General features: G+C 41.9%; 1 protein-coding gene across 2 annotated transcripts in view; it reads left to right on the top strand.

The window, feature by feature from the left end:
- The window catches only part of LOC143804786 (dihydroxyacetone phosphate acyltransferase-like), a 236,278-nt gene that overhangs the window by 58,630 nt on the left and 159,673 nt on the right, over positions 1-17,975 (top strand). For both annotated transcript variants that reach the window (XM_077283224.1, XM_077283225.1), the window contains exon 4: positions 9,209-9,338. In XM_077283224.1, coding sequence (XP_077139339.1) covers positions 9,209-9,338 — 130 coding nt within the window. The remainder of the gene's footprint in view (positions 1-9,208; positions 9,339-17,975) is intronic.

The raw sequence follows: 17,975 nt of genomic DNA, 5'->3' as shown, positions 1-17,975 counted from the left end.
TACTTCTGTGAAGCACCTGGGGGTTCAAGGTGCACATCATGCATCTAAATACATTCCTTGAGGGGTCTAGTTTCCAAAATGGGGTCACTTGTGGGGGTTTTCTACTGTTTAGGAACATCAGGGGCTCTCCAAACGCGACATGGCAACCGCTAATTATTCCAGCATATTTTACATTCAAAAAGTCAAATGGTGCTCCTTCCCTTCCGAGCTCTGCCGTGTGCCAAAAGAGTGGTTTTCTCCCTCATATGGGGTATGGGCATGCTCAGGATAAATTCACAACACATTTTGTGGTCCATTTTTTCCTTTTAGCCTTGTCAAAATAAAAAAAAATTGGATCTGAATTAAATTTTTTGTGAAAAAAATGCAAATGTTAATTTTTTTTCCACATTCCAAAAATTCCTGTGAAGCACCTGACGGGTTAGAAAACTTTTCTTGCATGTGGTTTTGAGCACCTTGAGAGGTGCAGTTTTTAGAATTTTGTCTCTTGCATATTTTCTATCATATAGACCCCACAAAGTGATTTCAATTGCGATGTGATCCCTACAAAAAAGTGGTGTAAAAAATGAGAAATTGTTGGTCAACTTTTAACCCTTATAACTTCCTAAGAAAAAACCCTCGGGGATAAAGAGGTTAACCCATTTTGTAAGCATCATAAAGAGGAAAAAAAAATTGCAGGTGGTTAGTCAGGGTGTGTTGCCCACATCTCCTTAAAAGATAACAATAAAAAAATGATCAAAATATAGTATGTGCTCTAAACTTATCAGTAAAAGCTTAGAGTCACTGCAAGAAAAAAGCAGTTCACTCAGCTTCATCAGTGGAAAAAAAATATTATGAGTCTCTGAAAATGGCAGCAAAAAGTATTTTGTTCCAGAAAAGTCAATTTTTTTTTGCACTCACAAAACTCTCCGTTCATTAAAAGGGCTAATGATCCTTTATGCGATCAACACTCTATTCTTGCTGCAGCATACAAATAATTGCGCACTCAGGATTTTGTTTAGGCCGGAGTCACACTAGAGCGTAATACGGACGAGTGCTATGCGATAAAAAATCGCATAGCACTCGGACCAATGTTAATCTATGGGGCAGCTCCTATCATCCATTGTTTTCTTGTTTTCTTGGCCGTATTTTGCGTGTGAGAGAAATCACAGCATGCTGCGATTTGCACCGTATATCGGCCGAGACTCGCCAATGAAAGAACTCGCACACCACACGGACCATCAGTGTGACTTGTGATAAATACGCATCGGTGTCCTATAGAAAAGCCGGCAATTCAGTGCAGTGTACAGTAAGATCACACTGAACACTGAATAAATGTCCATACATAGTACCTTGACATACATATACAGTATACAGACCAAAAGTTTGGTCACACCATCTCATTTAAAGATTTTTCTGTATTTTCATGACTATGAAAATTGTACATTCACAATAAGACACCTATCCATTATTAACCCCTTCACCCCCAAGGGTGGTTTGCACGTTAATGACCGGGGCAATTTTTACAATTCTGACCACTGTCCCTTTATGAGGTTATAACTCTGGAACGCTTCAACGGATCTTGGCGATTCTGACATTGTTTTCTCAAGACATATTGTACTTCATGATAGTGGTAAAATTTCTTCGATATAACTTGCGTTTATTTGTGAAAAAAATGAATATTTGGCGAAAATTTTGAAAATTTCGCAATTTTCCAACTTTGAATTTTTATGCCCTTAAATCACAGACATATGTCACGCAAAATACTTAATAAGTAACATTTCCCACATGTCTACTTTACATCAGCACAATTTTGGAACCAAAATTTTTTTTTGTGACGGAGTTATAAGGGTTAAAAGTTGACCAGCAATTTCTCATTTTTACAACACCATTTTTTTTTAGGGACCACATCTCATTTGAAGTCATTTTGAGGGGTCTATATGATAGAAAATACCCAAGTGTGACACCATTCTAAAAACTGCACCCCTCAAGGTACTCAAAACCACTTTCAAGAAGTTTATTAACCCTTCAGGTGTTTCACAGGAATTTTTGGAATGTTTAAATAAAAATAAACATTTAACTTTTTTTCACACAAAATTTATTTCAGCTCCAATTTGTTTTATTTTACCAAGGGTAACAGGAGAAAATAGACCCCAAAATTTGTTGTACAATTTGTCCTGAGTACGCTGATACCCCAAATGTGGGGGTAAACCACTGTTTGAGCGCATGGCAGAGCTCGGAAGGAAAGGAGCGCCATTTGACTTTTCAATGCAAAATTGACTGGAATTGAGATGGGACGCCATGTTGCATTTGGAGAGCCCCTGATGTGCCTAAACATTGAAACCCCCCACAAGTGACACCATTTTGGAAAGTAGACCCCCTAAGGATCTTATCTAGATGTGTGGTGAGCACTTTGACCCAACAAGTGCTTCACAGAAGTTTATAATGCAGAGCCGTAAAAATAAAAAATCATATTTTTTCACAAAAATGATTTTTCGCCCCCAATTTTTTATTTTCCCAAGGGTAAGAGAAGAAATTGGACCCCAAAAATTGTTGTGCAATTTGTCCTGAGTACGCTGATACCCCATATGTGGGTGTAAACCATTGTTTGGGCGCAGGGCAGAGCTCGGAAGGGAAGGAGCGCCATTTGACTTTTCAATGCAAAATTGACTGGAATTGAGATGGGACGCCATGTTGCGTTTGGAGAGCCCCTGATGTGCCTAAACATTGAAACCCCCCACAAGTGACACCATTTTGGAAATTAGACCCCTTAAGGAACTTATCTAGATGTGTGTTGAGCACTTTGACCCAACAAGTGCTTCACAGAAGTTTATAATGCAGAGCCGTAAAAATAAAAAATCATATTTTTTCACAAAAATGATCTTTTCGCCCCCATTTTTTTATTTCCCCAAGGGTAAGAGAAGAAATTAGACCACAAAAGTTGTTGTGCAATTTGTCCTGAGTACGACGATACCCCATATGTGGGGGTAAACCACTGTTTGGGTGCATAGCAGAGCTCGGAAGGGAAGGAGCGCTATTTTACTTTTCAATGCAAAATTGACTGGAATTAAGATGGGATGCCATGTTGCGTTTGGAGAGCCCCTGATGTGCCTAAACATTAAAACCCCCCACAAGTGACACCATTTTGGAAAGTAGACCCCCTAAGGAACTTATCTAGATGTGTTTTGATAGCTTTGAACCCCCAAGTGTTTCACTACAGTTTATAACGCAGAGCCGTGAAAATAAAAATTCTTTTTTTTTTTCACAAAAATGATTTTTAGCCCCCAGTTTTGTATTTTCACAAGGGTATCAGGATAAATTGGACCCCAAACATTGTTGTTCAATTTGTCCTGAGTACGCTGATACCCCATATGTGGGGGGGGAACCACTGTTTGGGCGCATGACAGAGCTCGGAAGGGAAGGAGCGCCATTTGGAATGCAGACTTAAATGGATTGGTCTGCAGGCGTCACGTTGCATTTGCAGAGCCCCTGATGTACCCAAACAGTACAAACCCCCACAAGTGACCCCATATTGGAAACTAGACCCCCTAAGGAACTTATCTAGATGTGTTGTGAGAACTTTGAACCCCCAAGTGTTTCACTACAGTTTATAACGCAGAGCCGTGAAAATAAAATGTATTTTTTTTTTCACAAAAATGATTTTTTAGCCCCCAGTTTTGTATTTTCACAAGGGTATCAGGATAAATTGGACCCCAAAAGTTGTTGTTTAATTTGTCCTGAGTATGCTGATACCCCATATGTGGGGGGGAATCACTGTTTGGGCGCATGACAGAGCTCGGAAGGGAAGGAGCGCCATTTGGAATGCAGACTTAAATGGATTGGTCTGCAGGCGTCACGTTGCATTTGCAGAGCCCCTGATGTACCCAAACAGTACAAACCCCCCACAAGTGACCCCATATTGGAAACTAGACCCCCCAAGGAACTTATCTAGATGTGTTGTGAGAACTTTGAACCCCCAAATGTTTCACTACAGTTTATAACGCAGAGCCGTGAAAATAAAAATTCTTTTTTTTTTCTTCACAAAAATGATTTTTTAGCCCCCAGTTTTGTATTTTCACAAGGGTATCAGGATAAATTGGACCCCAAAAGATGATGTCCAATTTGTCCTGAGTACGCTGATACCCCATATGTTGGGGTAAAACCCTGTTTGGGCACACGGGAGAGCTCTGAAGGGAAGGAGCACTGTTTTCCTTTTTCAACGCAGAATTGGCTGGAATTCAGATCGGATGCCATGTCCCGTTTGGAGAGCCCCTGATGTGCCTAAACAGTGGAAACCTCCCAATTATAACTGAAACCCTAATCCAAACACACCCCTTACCCTAATCCCAACAGTAACCCTAACCACTCCTCTAACCCAGACACACCCAACCCTATTCCCAACCGTAAATGTAATCCAAACCCTAACCCTATCTTTAGCCCCAACCCTAACTGTAGCCCCAACCCTAGCCCCAACCCTAGCCCTAACCCTAACCCTAATGGGAAAATGGAAATAAATACATTTTTTAATTTTTTTATTTTTCCCTAACTAAGGGGGTGATGAAGGGGGGTTTGATTTACTTTTATAGCGGGTTATTTAGCGGATTTTTATGATTGGCAGCTGTCACACACTGAAAGACGCTTTTCATTGCAAAAAATATTTTTTGCGTTACCACATTTTGAGAGCTGTAATTTTTCCATATTTGAGTCCACAGAGTCATGTGAGATCTTGTTTTTTGCGGGACGAGTTGACGTTTTTACTGGTAACATTTTCGGACACGTGACATTTTTTGATCGCTTTTTATTCCGATTTTTGTGAGGCAGAGTGATCAAAAACCAGCTATTCATGAATTTCTTTTGGGGGGAGGCGTTTATACCGTTCCGCGTTTGGTAAAATTGATAAAACAGTTTTATTCGTCGGGTCAGTACGATTACAGCGATATCTCATTTATATCATTTTTTTTATGTTTTGGCGCTTTTATACGATAAAAACTATTTTATAGAAAAAATAATTATTTTGGTATTGCTTTATTCTCAGGACTATAACTTTTTTATTTTTTTGCTGATGATGCTGTATGGCGGCTCGTTTTTTGCGGGACAAGATGACGTTTTCAGCGGTACCATGGTTATTTATATCAGTCTTTTTGATCGCGTGTTATTCCACTTTTTGTTTGGCGGTATGATAATAAAGCGTTGTTTTTTGCCTCGTTTTTTTTTTTTTTTCTTACGGTGTTTACTGAAGGGGTTAACTAGTGGGGCAGTTTTATAGGTTGGGTCGTTACGGACGCGGCGATACTAAATATGTGTACTTTTTTTGTTTTTTTTATTTTATTTAGCTAAAGAAATGTATTTATGGGAATAATATATATATTTTTTTTCTTTATTTAGGATATTTTTTTTATTTTTTTTTTACACACATGTGGGGAATTTTTTTTTACTTTTTTACTTTGTCCCAGGGGGGGACATCACAGATCATTGATCTGGCAGTGTGCACAGCACTCTGCCAGATCTGCGATCTGCTGTGCAGGGCTGCAGGCTTACCAAGTGTCTGCTCTGAGCAGACACTCGGTAAGCCACCTCCCTCCCTGCAGGACCCGGATGCCGCGGCCATCTTGGATCCGGGACCTGCGGCGAGGAGGGAGGAAGGAGACCCTCAGAGCAACGCGATCACATCGCGTTGCTCCGGGGGTCTCAGGGAAGCCCGCAGGGAGCCCCCTCCCTGCGCGATGCTTCCCTATACCGCCGGTACACCGCGATCATGTTTGATCGCGGTGTGCCGGGGGTTAATGTGCCGGGGGCGGTCCATGAGCGCCGCTGATCGGTGATGACGTACTATCCCGTCGGCGGTCATACGGGCCCACCCCACCTCGACGGGATAGTACGTCAAATGTCGGGAAGGGGTTAATCCAATAGTATGAAAGGGTTAAAAATACACACACACATTAAGAATAAAGTCTTTTAATTAAATAATTAATCACATGTCAGTGGTAGTCACTGAGGCTGCGCAGACTGTGTCCAAGAACGTCACCAAATACTGGATTTCCTCCTTTGTGATGCTTTGCCAGGCCTTTACTGCAACTTACTTATGTTGTTGCTTTGTGGGTCTTTCTCCATTAAAGCACCACCACTCCAGCATTTTTTTATTTTACCGCTGGAATGGTGCTTCATATCTAATTTTCTGACTTCTGACTCTCATAGACTTGCTTTGAAAGTTTGTGACTTAGCATCTCACTTCAGGCCTTTCAAAAGCTAATGTCACAAAATCATAGAATGGTAGAGTTGGAAGGGACCTCCTGGGTCATCTGGTCCAACCCCCTGCTCAAAGCAGGATTCACTAAATCATCCCAGACAGATGTCTGTCCAGCCTCTGTTTGAAGACTTCCATGGAAGAGGAACTCGCCTCCTCTCGTGGCAGCCTGTTCCATTCATTAATCACCTTAACTGTCCAAAAAAATTTCTAGTATCTAATCTCTGTCTCGTCCCATTCAGTTTCATCCCATTGCTTCTAGTCTTTCCTTGAGCAAATGAGAATAAAGATGATCCTTCTACAATGTGACAGCCCTTGAGATATTTGTAGACAGCTATTAAGTCTCCTCTCAGTCTTCTTTTTTGCAAGCTAAACATTCCCAAATCCTGTAACCATTCCTCATAGGTCATAGTTTGCAGATCGGTCACCATCCTGGTCGCTCGTCTCTGAACTTGCTCCAGTTTGCTGATGTCTTTTTTAAAATGCAGGTGCTAAAAACTGGACACAGTATTCCAGATGAGGTCTGACCAGTAGGAGTAGAAGGCAATAATGACTTCACGTGATCTAGACTGTATGCTTATGTTAATACATCCCAGAATTGCATTTTCTTTTTTTGCAGCTGCATCACACTGTTGACTCATGTTCAGTTTTGCTCTATTAGTATACCCAAGTCTTTTTCACTTGTGCTATTGGTTAGCCCTATTCCTCCCATTCTGTACATGCTTTTTTCATTTTTATTGCCCAGATGTAGTACATTGCATTTTCCTTGTTAAAAACCATTCTGTTAGTTGCTGCTCACTGCTCCAGTTTATTTATATCTTTTTGAATCCTCTATCTCTTCTCTAGTATTAGCCATCCCTCCTAGCTTTGCGTCATCAGCAAATTTAATCAGTGTACCCTCAATTCCTTCATCTAAATCATTGATAAAGATGTTGAACAATACAGGGCCCAGGACAGAACCCTGTGGTACCCCATTTGAGACATTCTTCCAACTGGATGTGCAGCCATTTATGACCACTCTTTGGGTCCGATCACTAAGCCAGTTATGAATCCACCTAACAGTTGCTTTGTCCATTCCACACTTAGTCATTTTTTTTCAATAAGGATGGTGTGGTGTGGTGTCAAATGCTTTGCTGAAGTCAAGATATACTATACCTACAGCATTTCCCTGATCCACCCAGTCAGTGATTCTATCATAGAAGGAAATTAAGTTAGTTTGACATGACTTATTAGTTACACTCATGTTGACTCTGGTTAATCACTTCATTCTTATCCAGGTACTTGCATACATGTTGTTTAATAATTTGTTCAAAGATCTTTCCTGGTATAGGTGAGACAGCCAACCTAAAGTTAACTGTCCTGCCGTTGGTTCAAAGTAATGTGTAGAGCCTATTACTTTCTCGACGTTCCAGCCACCGGCTACACACGTCAGTAGGATGTTGCCGATCTCGGGGCACGACTCCTACTGGTTCTATCGCCTTTGTGCTGTGATCTAGTTTCTCACTCCTCCACAATATCCTTTGCTTCGTGTCCTTTCTTAAGATGCCGCCGCAATGAGGTGCAGGCACGGCGCCGTAACAATCTGTCCTTTCACTAGGCCTCTGTCAGGATCCCACCCCTGACAGGGACCCCCTGAATCTTTCCAAGCAATGCTCTCCTCCACTAGATGTTACCTGGGCAAAACCCAGTCAGCTTCTCCCTGACTTCCTATCCAGCCCCCAGTTTTACCAGAGTGTGAGGAGTGGCCTAATACATAGAACCCTTTGCTCCCCCTGGTGGCCAGAGTGTGAAGTGTAATGTGTGACTGTGATACCTGGTCAGGTGAACTCCTTTAGTGCAATCAGACGTAACATCGCTCCCCTTAGTGGCAGAGCGACAGTACTGCAACGACCAGGACTCTGGGGCGCTGCACATGCAAATTTGGTTTCATGTACTTCTTATAACGACTTGATGACCACCTACCCTGTGATGAGAGGAAAAATGAAAGCCAAATAAACACAAATTTGGTATAACTTTTAGTTAAAAAAGCTTGAATTGGTATGGTGTCAATGTACACAAGTCTTGATGAATTAACAAATGCAAAGCACCTTGTGGTCTAGGTGTCCAGTAATCACAGCTTATTCACCAAAGAGAAGCAACTCAAAATCACCTTTTCCACACATAGCCATACACCATTACCTGCTTAATCCAATTTAGAATTTGGAGTAAAAAACAAAATGTAATTAGCATGGATGTGAACATTTTTGAGGGTCTTCTGGAAGTACTGAATTTATTGTTTGGCAACAATTAACTGACTGTGTAAGCTCCTAAGAACATGCAGCAAAAGACGACAGAAAACAACAGTGCTTCAAACTATGGTAAACACAGGTAGTTCCATGGGAAAGCAAACACAATAGTCTAGGCGAGATTAGACATCTCCCATCTGGCATATGATTGCCTTGTTTATAACCTTTCAATAATTGTTTAATAATGACATAATCAGAAAAAAAAGTGTATAATGAGTTTTAGGGAAGTTTTGGGAGCTGAAACTGAGTGGAAATTCCAAATCCTCCTTGAAACTACACATAAACTAAGAGTTTCCACTCATAGACTTAAATGAGATGTGGAAAATCCACATTTAAAAACACATATGCATTTTTAGTGCTTTTCCGCCGCAGAGACAGACTAAAAACCCATGTAGTTTGCATGTGATTTTGTCACTAAAGTTTTATCAAAGTAACAGGAAGTATCCAAAACATAGGAGCTTTACTTAAAACATGACATGCCAGAAGGAGACAAAAAAACACACTCAAAAAAGTATGAAAACATGTAAATAAACTAATGTATCTAATAGGTGCAGAAATGAAGCAAAACAATCTGCAACATTAAAAACTCATCAAATACTCATTGTGGGAATTTAGTATTAGGGTTCTCTGTCATAACCTTGTTGGGTGTAATCTACTCCCAAGTTTTGTGTATTATTTTTGTGTTATATTTTGTGTTTTGCAGTTGGCAAAAGCAATTCAAGAGCATCCAGTTGTGCTGCTGCCGAGTCATCGGAGCTATATTGACTTCTTGTTAATATCATACATCATGTTCACTTACGACTTGCCCATTCCAGTTATTGCTGCAGGCGAAGGTAACGTTAGCTGTATATGTTGTCATGTTTCAACAACAGGTGAAGGTGCACTTGTGTCACTTGTTAGTCACCTATGTTTGCAAACCATTGCGTGTTAATGAACATTAAGAACCTGATTCAGCATTGCACTTCCAACAGTTTTTGTCGTAAATACCTCTTTTAGTGACTTTTTGATTTGCAATAAATTCATCAAACGATTTACACCTTTTTTTAAGTTGTCTTTTGCTGTTTAGTTATTTATATGATTTTTATATGGATGTGACTTTACCAGATGTTTCCGAGTCATTCATCAAATGCGACTTTTCGCAAACAAAATCCAGTTCTTCCCCTGGAGTGATCTTATGTACAGAGGTTATTTTGGTTTAATTTGTGTATGGTTTTGTGAAACGTGCATCTGTTTTAACTATGAAAAGTCACAAAACGGGTCAAAGACAAAAAAAAGGCGAATTTGTTGCAAAAATGGCAATTAATAGCACAAGACAAAAAAGAAAAACGTCACTAACCTTCAAATGATGACTTGGGGCCAGAATGTTTTATAGTCTATCAACTCTCCTAAAGTTGAAAACCATTGACATATAGGCTTGATTAATATTTCAATATGTTAGAAATAACGTGATATTAGAACATATTGATATTCTCATGTTGCAAAGGTCGGTTCCAGTTTTGCTACATTTTAAGCCCTGCTTAAAATTAGGTTTTCTATGGCCAGAGATATGTCTTGTGGCTCCAGCATCTTGGGTTAGAAAAATATGAAAGAATGTATGTGGTTATTAAGTATTCCTGCAGTCACCACAGTACTTGATGCATTCCTGATTAAGGAACTGTGCGGCTCCAGCGTCTCAAAGCCATTTTTAAGTGCACCAGTCATGGCTCCTGCACCTTTCCCTGCTCATACTCTGGCGGAGGGAGATGATGAAGGTGGTGTTCTGGCCACCCTGACTATAGGTCACAGGGAGCTATACCATCTTGCTGTGGCTCTCACTGGGCAGATGTCTAAGTGGGGAGTTCTGGGCCTTACTCACAGGCCAGAGGCCTGTTGGTTTCTACTGCACCAGGCTCTGCTGAATATAAAGTTGGTATAAAGTTGGTTCAGCATTTAACTCATCACACCCTGATTCTTTGAGCCTACTGCCACTCAGATTGACCCAAATTTATCTCCAAGGTCATATAGAATGGGGCTTTCAAGAAGCTTTTTTCACTGACATGGAAGAAAATTCCCTGAATATGGGTCAGACAAAGGAATTAGATCACTGTGTCTCATCCCCTACTCACTGAGATTATAACAGGAGGGAATAATAGCCCTCCTCCTCTCCCACTTTGTGGAATAAATATCTAAGCCACCTACACTCTAAAGAGGACTTTAGGACCTTAACAATAGAGGTGATGTGTGGGACTAGTCTTGCAGGCCTCATGGACACATTAGAAGGGTACAATAATATTACCAGATCTCATATGTCCAAACTTCCACATGTGGTTTCATTCCATAAAGGGGTACTGCAAGACTTGCACAGTCATGTAAAGGATCTGGATAACTGGATAACAGAGGTAGGAGATTAAAATATGAAGAGAGCCTGAATCATTGGATCAGGAAGACCCAAAAGAAACTCTTCAGATTGTCTTTAATTTTATACTTGGCGAAATTTAGGAACTTAATTGGATCCAACACCCTTTTCGGTCTCTGGAGAATAGACCACCAATGGAAAAAGGTTATACCTTCTTTTGGCATCCAGAAAATACACATCCAAGAATTGATTACTTCTTTGCCAATATTGTAATTCTTAGAATGCTGGAAAGAGTTGGGGTGGGGTCTATCACTTGGACAGCATGTAGAAAAGCTGCGGAGACACCATCACGTGTTTCTCAATGCAAGCAATGAATAGCCAGGTCTTTCACCGGGAAGGAACAACCACGGGAAGGGCAGCATCCAATAAAGGAAAACCACTTATGCCAAAACATAGGTGGATGCTGCCCTTCCCGTGGTTGTTCCTTCCCGGTGAAAGACCTGGCTATTCATTGCTTGCGTTGAGAAACACGTGATGGTGTCTCCGTGGCTTTTCTACATTCATTTGCATATTTCCCTTAAGGGATAAGGGCAGTGTTCTGGATCACTGCGTTGAGAAACACGTGATGGTGTCTCCATGGTGTTGGAAGTTTTGATCTCCCCGAGGTCATTCATCGTTATGTTTATAGTCCTTTTACTAGGCACTGCTCCTAATAGCCAGTTTCCTACTCCACACTGATGAGGGGCAAATACCCCGAAACAGCTGTCTGTGGATGGATACCATGTTTTGGCATAGGTGGTTTTCCTTTATTGGATGCTGCCCTTCCCGTAGTTGTTCCTTCCAGGTGAAAGACCTGGCTATTCATTGCTTGCGTTGAGAAACACGTGATGGTGTCTCCGCGGCTTTTCTACATGCATTTGCATATTTCCCTTAAGGGATGGGGGCAGTGATCTGGATCACTGCGTTGAGAAACACATGATGGTGTCTCCGCGGTGTTGGAAGTTTTGATCTCCCCGAGGTCATTCATCCTTATGTTTATATCCCTTGGACAGATCACGCCCCGGTGTTACTGGATTTAAAATAAAAGCTTATCTCGACTCGGGCTTGCCATTGGCGCTTAAGTAAGTTTTTGATCACAGACACGACCACTAGGAGCACCTTAACCAATTACGTAAATTAGTTTTTCTGGCTAAATACCAGCATAGTATCTTCCCCAAAATTATTATGTGAAGCGCATAAGGCTGTGATGAAGGGGTTGCTGTATTGACGAGGGGGTGTCCAGGTTGCTAAAAAATGGTAATCGACTCCATTTCACCCTTACATCTCAGCTTAAATATCAGAAAAACTAACTGATCACATCACCAAGAACTGAGGCTCTAAGGACACTGATTTCTATTAAAGATAAATTAAAATATCTGTTTATGCGTAAAATGCAGAGATATACACAACACAGAAATTATATGAAAAATATAATTAGGCTCACACACTAGAATTTACCACCTTCAATCTGTCGCTACTGCTCCTCAAGCTCTAAAGGATATGAGGGATCAGTTCACTTTGATCCAGCAGCCATCTAAAATATATTTTATAATTTCTATACAAATCTTAATAATCTTCAAGACTTCCTCCCGATGAAATCGGTATGCCGGTCTTCTCTACTTATCATACTTATCAGTTACCTGTCGAAATCTTAAGCTATCAACCCTTTCTCCTGAGGCTGTTGAATCCCTTATAAACATATAACTAATGTGGAGATCTTTGATATTCTAAAGGATCTCCCTTTAAGTAAATCTCCAAGACCAGAATGATTGCCATATGATACATTTTTTATGGACGGTATTGTGAATTCTGCCCCTTGGGCTCCCTCCGGTGGTTGTTAGTGGTAGTGCAGTAGTCTCTGGATTATAGCCAGGGCAGGTGTTTCTGCTTATTGCAGCTCTATTAGGTATTTAGGTTTGTAGGATCCATCAATCCCTGCCAGTTGTCCATTGTATCTTGGAGGGATTGCATCTCTGTCTGGCTCCACTTGCCCTGCTGTCATTTCAGCTAAGATAAGTGTCTAGTTTTGGTTCTCTGTAGCACGCATGCAGTGTGCTTTTATGTGCAGTGCAATCTATTGTGTTTTTGTCCAGCTTAGACTTTGTTTGGATTTTTCTGTCATGCTGGTTTCTCTGGATGTCTTTAGTTAGATGTAGTATATAGTATATTCTGCTGTGGATTTTTCTAGTGTTTTAATACTGACCGCGTAGAACTCTGTCCTATCCTTTTCTATTTAGCTAGAAGTGCCTCTTTTGCGTGGTTAAACCCCTGACTGATTTGACGAAAAAGGGCGCTGATGTGACGAATTGGTCCTCTGCGGCTGTCTCTGCCTTTCAGGAGCTTAAACGCCGATTTACTTCTGCCCCGGTGTTGCGTCAGCCAGATGTTTCTCTTCCATTTCAGGTTGAGGTTGACGCTTCTGAGATTGGGGCAGGGGCCGTTTTATCTCAGAGGAATTCTGATGGTTCCTTGATGAGACCATGTGCCTTCTTTTCCCGAAAGTTTTCGCCTGCTGAACGTAATTATGATGTCGGCAATCGGGAATTGTTGGCTATGAAGTGGGCGTTCGAGGAATAGCGACATTGGCTTGAGGGAGCCAAGCATCATATTGTGGTCTTGACCGATCATAAAAATCTGATTTACCTCGAGTCTGCCAAGCGGCTGAATCCTAGACAGGCTCGATGGTCTTTGTTTTTCTCCCGTTTTGATTTCGTGGTCTCGTATCTTCCGGGTTCTAAGAATATTAAGGCTGATGCCCTCTCTAGGAGCTTTTTGCCTGATTCTCCGGAGGTCCTTGAACCGGTCGGCATTCTAAAGGAAGGGGTGGTCCTTTCTGCCATCTCCCCTGATCTGCGACGGGTTCTTCAGGAATTTCAGGCTGACAAACCTGACCGCTGTCCAGTGGGGAAACTGTTCGATCCAGATAAATGGACTAGTAGGGTGATTTCGGAGGTTCACTGTTCTGTGTTGGCTGGTCATCCTGGTATTTTTGGTACCAGAGATTTGGTTGGTAGGTCTTTTTGGTGGCCTTCTTTGTCGCGAGATGTGCGTTCTTTTGTGCAGTCCTGTGGAACTTGTGCCCGGGCTAAGCCTTGTTGTTCCCACGCTAGTGGGTTGCTTTTGCCTTTGCGGGTCCCTGAGAGGCCTTGGACGCATATTTCTATGGATTTTATTTCAGACCTTCCGGTTTCCCAGAGGATGTCGGTTATCTGGGTGGTTTGTGACCGGTTTTCTAAGATGGTTCATTTGGTGCCTTTGCCTAAGTTGCCTTCCTCTTCTGATTTGGTTCCATTGTTTTTTCAGCATGTGGTTCGTTTGCATGGTATTCCGGAGAATATTGTGTCCGACAGAGGTTCCCAGTTTGTTTCTAGGTTTTGGCGAGCCTTTTGTGCTAGGCTGGGCATTGATTTGTCTTTTTCTTCTGCATTTCATCCTCAGACAAATGGCCAAACCGAGCGAACTAATCAGACTTTGGAAACTTATTTGAGATGCTTTGTGTATGCTGATCAGGATGATTGGGTGGCTTTCTTGCCATTGGCCGAGTTTGCCCTTAATAATCGGGCTAGTTCGGCTACCTTGGTTTCGCCCTTCTTTTGTAATTTTGGTTTTCATCCTCGTTTTTCTTCAGGGCAGGTTGAGCCTTCTGATTGTCCTGGTGTGGATTCTGTGGTTGACAGGTTGCATCAAATTTGGGCTCATGTGGTGGACAATTTGGTGTTGTCTCAGGAGGAGGCGCAACGTTTTGCTAATTGTCGTCGGTGTGTGGGTTCCCGGCTTCGGGTTGGGGATTTGGTCTGGTTGTCTTCCCGTCATGTTCCTATGAAGGTTTCTTCCCCTAAGTTTAAGCCTCGGTTTATTGGTCCTTATAGGATTTCTGAGATTATCAATCCAGTGTCTTTTCGTTTGGCCCTTATGGCATCTTTTGCTATCCATAATGTTTTCCATAGATCTTTATTGCGGAAATATGTGGTGCCCGTTCTTCCCTCTGTTGATCCTCCGGCTCCTGTGTTGGTTGATGGGGAGTTGGAGTATGTGGTTGAGAAGATTTTGGATTCTCGTTTTTCGAGACGGAAGCTTGAGTACCTTGTCAAATGGAAGGGTTATGGCCAGGAGGATAATTCTTGGGTTTTCGCCTCTGATGTCCATGCTGCTGATTTGATTCGGGCCTTTCATCTGGCTCGTCCTGATCGGCCTGGGGGCTCTGGTGAGGGTTCGGTGACCCCTCTTCAAGGGGGGGTACTGTTGTGAATTCTGCTCTTCGGCTCCCTCCGGTGGTTGTTAGTGGTAGTGCAGTGGTCTCTGGATTATAGCCAGGGCAGGTGTTTCTGCTTATTGCAGCTCTATTAGGTATTTAGGTTTGTAGGATCCATCAATCCCTGCCAGTTGTCCATTGTATCTTGGAGAGATTGCATCTCTGTCTGGCTCCACTAGCCCTGCTGTCATTTCAGCTAAGATAAGTGTCTAGTTTTGGTTCTCTGTAGCACGCATGCAGTGTGCTTTTATGTGCAGTGCAATCTATTGTGTTTTTGTCCAGCTTAGACTTTGTTTGGATTTTTCTGTCATGCTGGTTTCTATGGAGATGCAGATATGCATCCTATGTCTTTAGTTAGATGTAGTATATAGTATATTCTGCTGTGGATTTTTCTAGTGTTTTAATACTGACCGCGTAGAACTCTGTCCTATCCTTTTCTATTTAGCTAGAAGTGCCTCTTTTGCTAAACTCTGTTTTTTCTGCCTGTGTACGTATTTCCTCTTAAACTCACAGTCAATATTTGTGGGGGGCTGCCTATCCTTTGGGGCAATTGGTCAATGAAGGCAGTGGCTGAGCCCGGTGGTCGGTATGTGACTGCCATTTGGAGATTAGAAGGAGAGTATATACGGACAGAGTGAGCCTCGAAAGAAGGGAGGATAAGGGAGGGTGGAGGTTGGATAGGTTTGAAGGAGCAGTTTTTAGAAAGATGGAAATCCTCTCCTCCACCATGTCTGTTGCCAGAGCGAAGAGTGTGGGTAAATTGGAGGCCACCATAACTCAGTGCAGCAGGGGAGCCCGTGTCATCGGGCGTCAGCCAGGTCTCAGTGAGAGCCAGGAAGGAAAGGTTGTGGGAAGTAAAGAAATCGTGGATCACGTGGAGCTTGTTGCAGAAGGAGCGGGCATTCCAAAGTGCCCCAGAGAGAGGAAGCAGGGGGGTGGGGGTCAATGGCTCAGATTTTGTGAGTGTGAGCGATTGCGGTAGTTTCTCTTAGTGTGAGAAGGATAAGGGTGAGGATTAGTGGGATGTATGAGGCAGGGGGGGGGCAGCATTGGCTGATATGTCGCCAGCAGTGAGAAGGAGCAGAGAAAGGGAAAGCAGGTGGGTGAAGGAGAGTGATCGGCTTATATTATATTTTAGTAGGAGAGGTCTGAAGTTAAGGAGCAGGTCTGCAGGTGAAGCAAGGTGGGGGGGTAAGAGAGAGAGGGGAGATAGTTATTTGGTTCGAGGGTGCAGGGGTTTGGGGATAGCGATGAGAGTGAGGATTAGTGGAGCAAAAACGGTGAGGGCAAATGCGAGCATGGTTAAAGAGCTGGGGAAGGAAAGAAAGGCACATAAAATTAGAAGACAGTGATTAGTCTTACAGTGTACTGAGCCACTTGCTGCTGTTATATGGTTTTGTATAGGATAGGGTTTTAAAAATATCTCTATATGAAGATGAGGTCTTACTTGCTCACCATTAACCACACATTACACAACCTATCCTAATGTCTGTCCACCAGGAATTTGGTCCTATGTCGGGATATGCACTGGCTTGCAAAATATTCACCATCCTGGCATTTTTCGTGTTTTGCTACCTTATAAGATATAACCTTAAATTTCACTGTTTTTTTGACAGTTTGCATAAGTTCATGCAAAGAACATGCCTACAACTGCGAACATTTATTTTTCTTTTTTATTGTAAAACAAACAACAAATAGTACAAAATATCTGAAAACTTCAGTGTGCATAATTATTCAACCCCTGCAGTCAGTAGTTTGTAGAGCCCCCTTTTGTGGCAAATAGAGCTGCAAGTTGCTTTGAATAAGTCTCTATGAGTTTTCAATATCTTGTCATTTCGATTTTTGCCAATTCCTCAAGGCAAAACTGCTTCAGCTCCTTCAAGTTAGACGGTTTCTTCTGGTGAACAGCAATCTTCATGTCTGACCACAGATTCTCAATTGGATTAAGGTCTGGGTTTTGACTAGGCCATTCCAAAACATTTTCATGTTTTACCTTAACCCCTTTCACGCCGTTGCCCTTTTTTCATTTTTGCGTTTCTGCTTTTCGCTACCCTTCTTCCCGTAGCCATAATATTTTTATATTTCCATCAATATGACCATGTGAGGGCTTGTTTTTTGTGGGACGAGTTGTACTTTTGAACCACACCATTGGTTTTACCATATCCTATACTCGAAAACAGGAAAAAAATCCAAGTGTGATGAAAAAAAGTACAATTCCACAACTGTTTTTGAATTTTTTTTACCATGTTCACCAAATGCTAAAACTGACCTGCCATTATGATTCACCAGGTCATTCCAATTTGGAGATACCAAACATGTCTAGGTTGTTTTTTACTTAAATGGTGAAAAAAAATCCAAATTTAGTTTAAAGGGAATCTGTCACCTCATTTTTCGCATATAAGCTGCGGTCACCACCATTAGGGGCTTATCTACAGCATTCTGCAGTATGCTCTGTACAGATTCTTGATTTATGTTAACAACACTATTTAGACCCAATTTTTGGGACACCTACATCTTAAACCTGTAAGAGCATTTATGATAGATACTGAATCCATAGATTTAGGATGTGATGCTGCAGAAACAGCTTCCACTCTTCTGGGAAAGTGTTCTATATAACCTTTTGGATTGTGTCTGTGGGAATGTTTTTCCCATTCACCCAAAAGAGCATTTCAGAGGTCAGATAGTGATGTTGAACAAACGAGCCTGACTCTCAATCTTTGTTCTGGGTCATGCCACCATGCTTGATGGTGTTTAGATCAAGGCTTTGTGCCACTCAGTCAAGTTCTTCCACACTAAACTCACCCAACAATGCCCTTATGAATGTTAGTTTGTGCCCTGGAGAGC

The sequence above is a fragment of the Ranitomeya variabilis genome, chromosome 2 (genome assembly GCF_051348905.1).
Source record: "Ranitomeya variabilis isolate aRanVar5 chromosome 2, aRanVar5.hap1, whole genome shotgun sequence".
Classification (NCBI taxonomy): domain Eukaryota; kingdom Metazoa; phylum Chordata; class Amphibia; order Anura; family Dendrobatidae; genus Ranitomeya; species Ranitomeya variabilis.
Note: the sequence above shows the minus strand (reverse complement) of the source record. Positions and strands in the feature narration are given on the sequence as shown.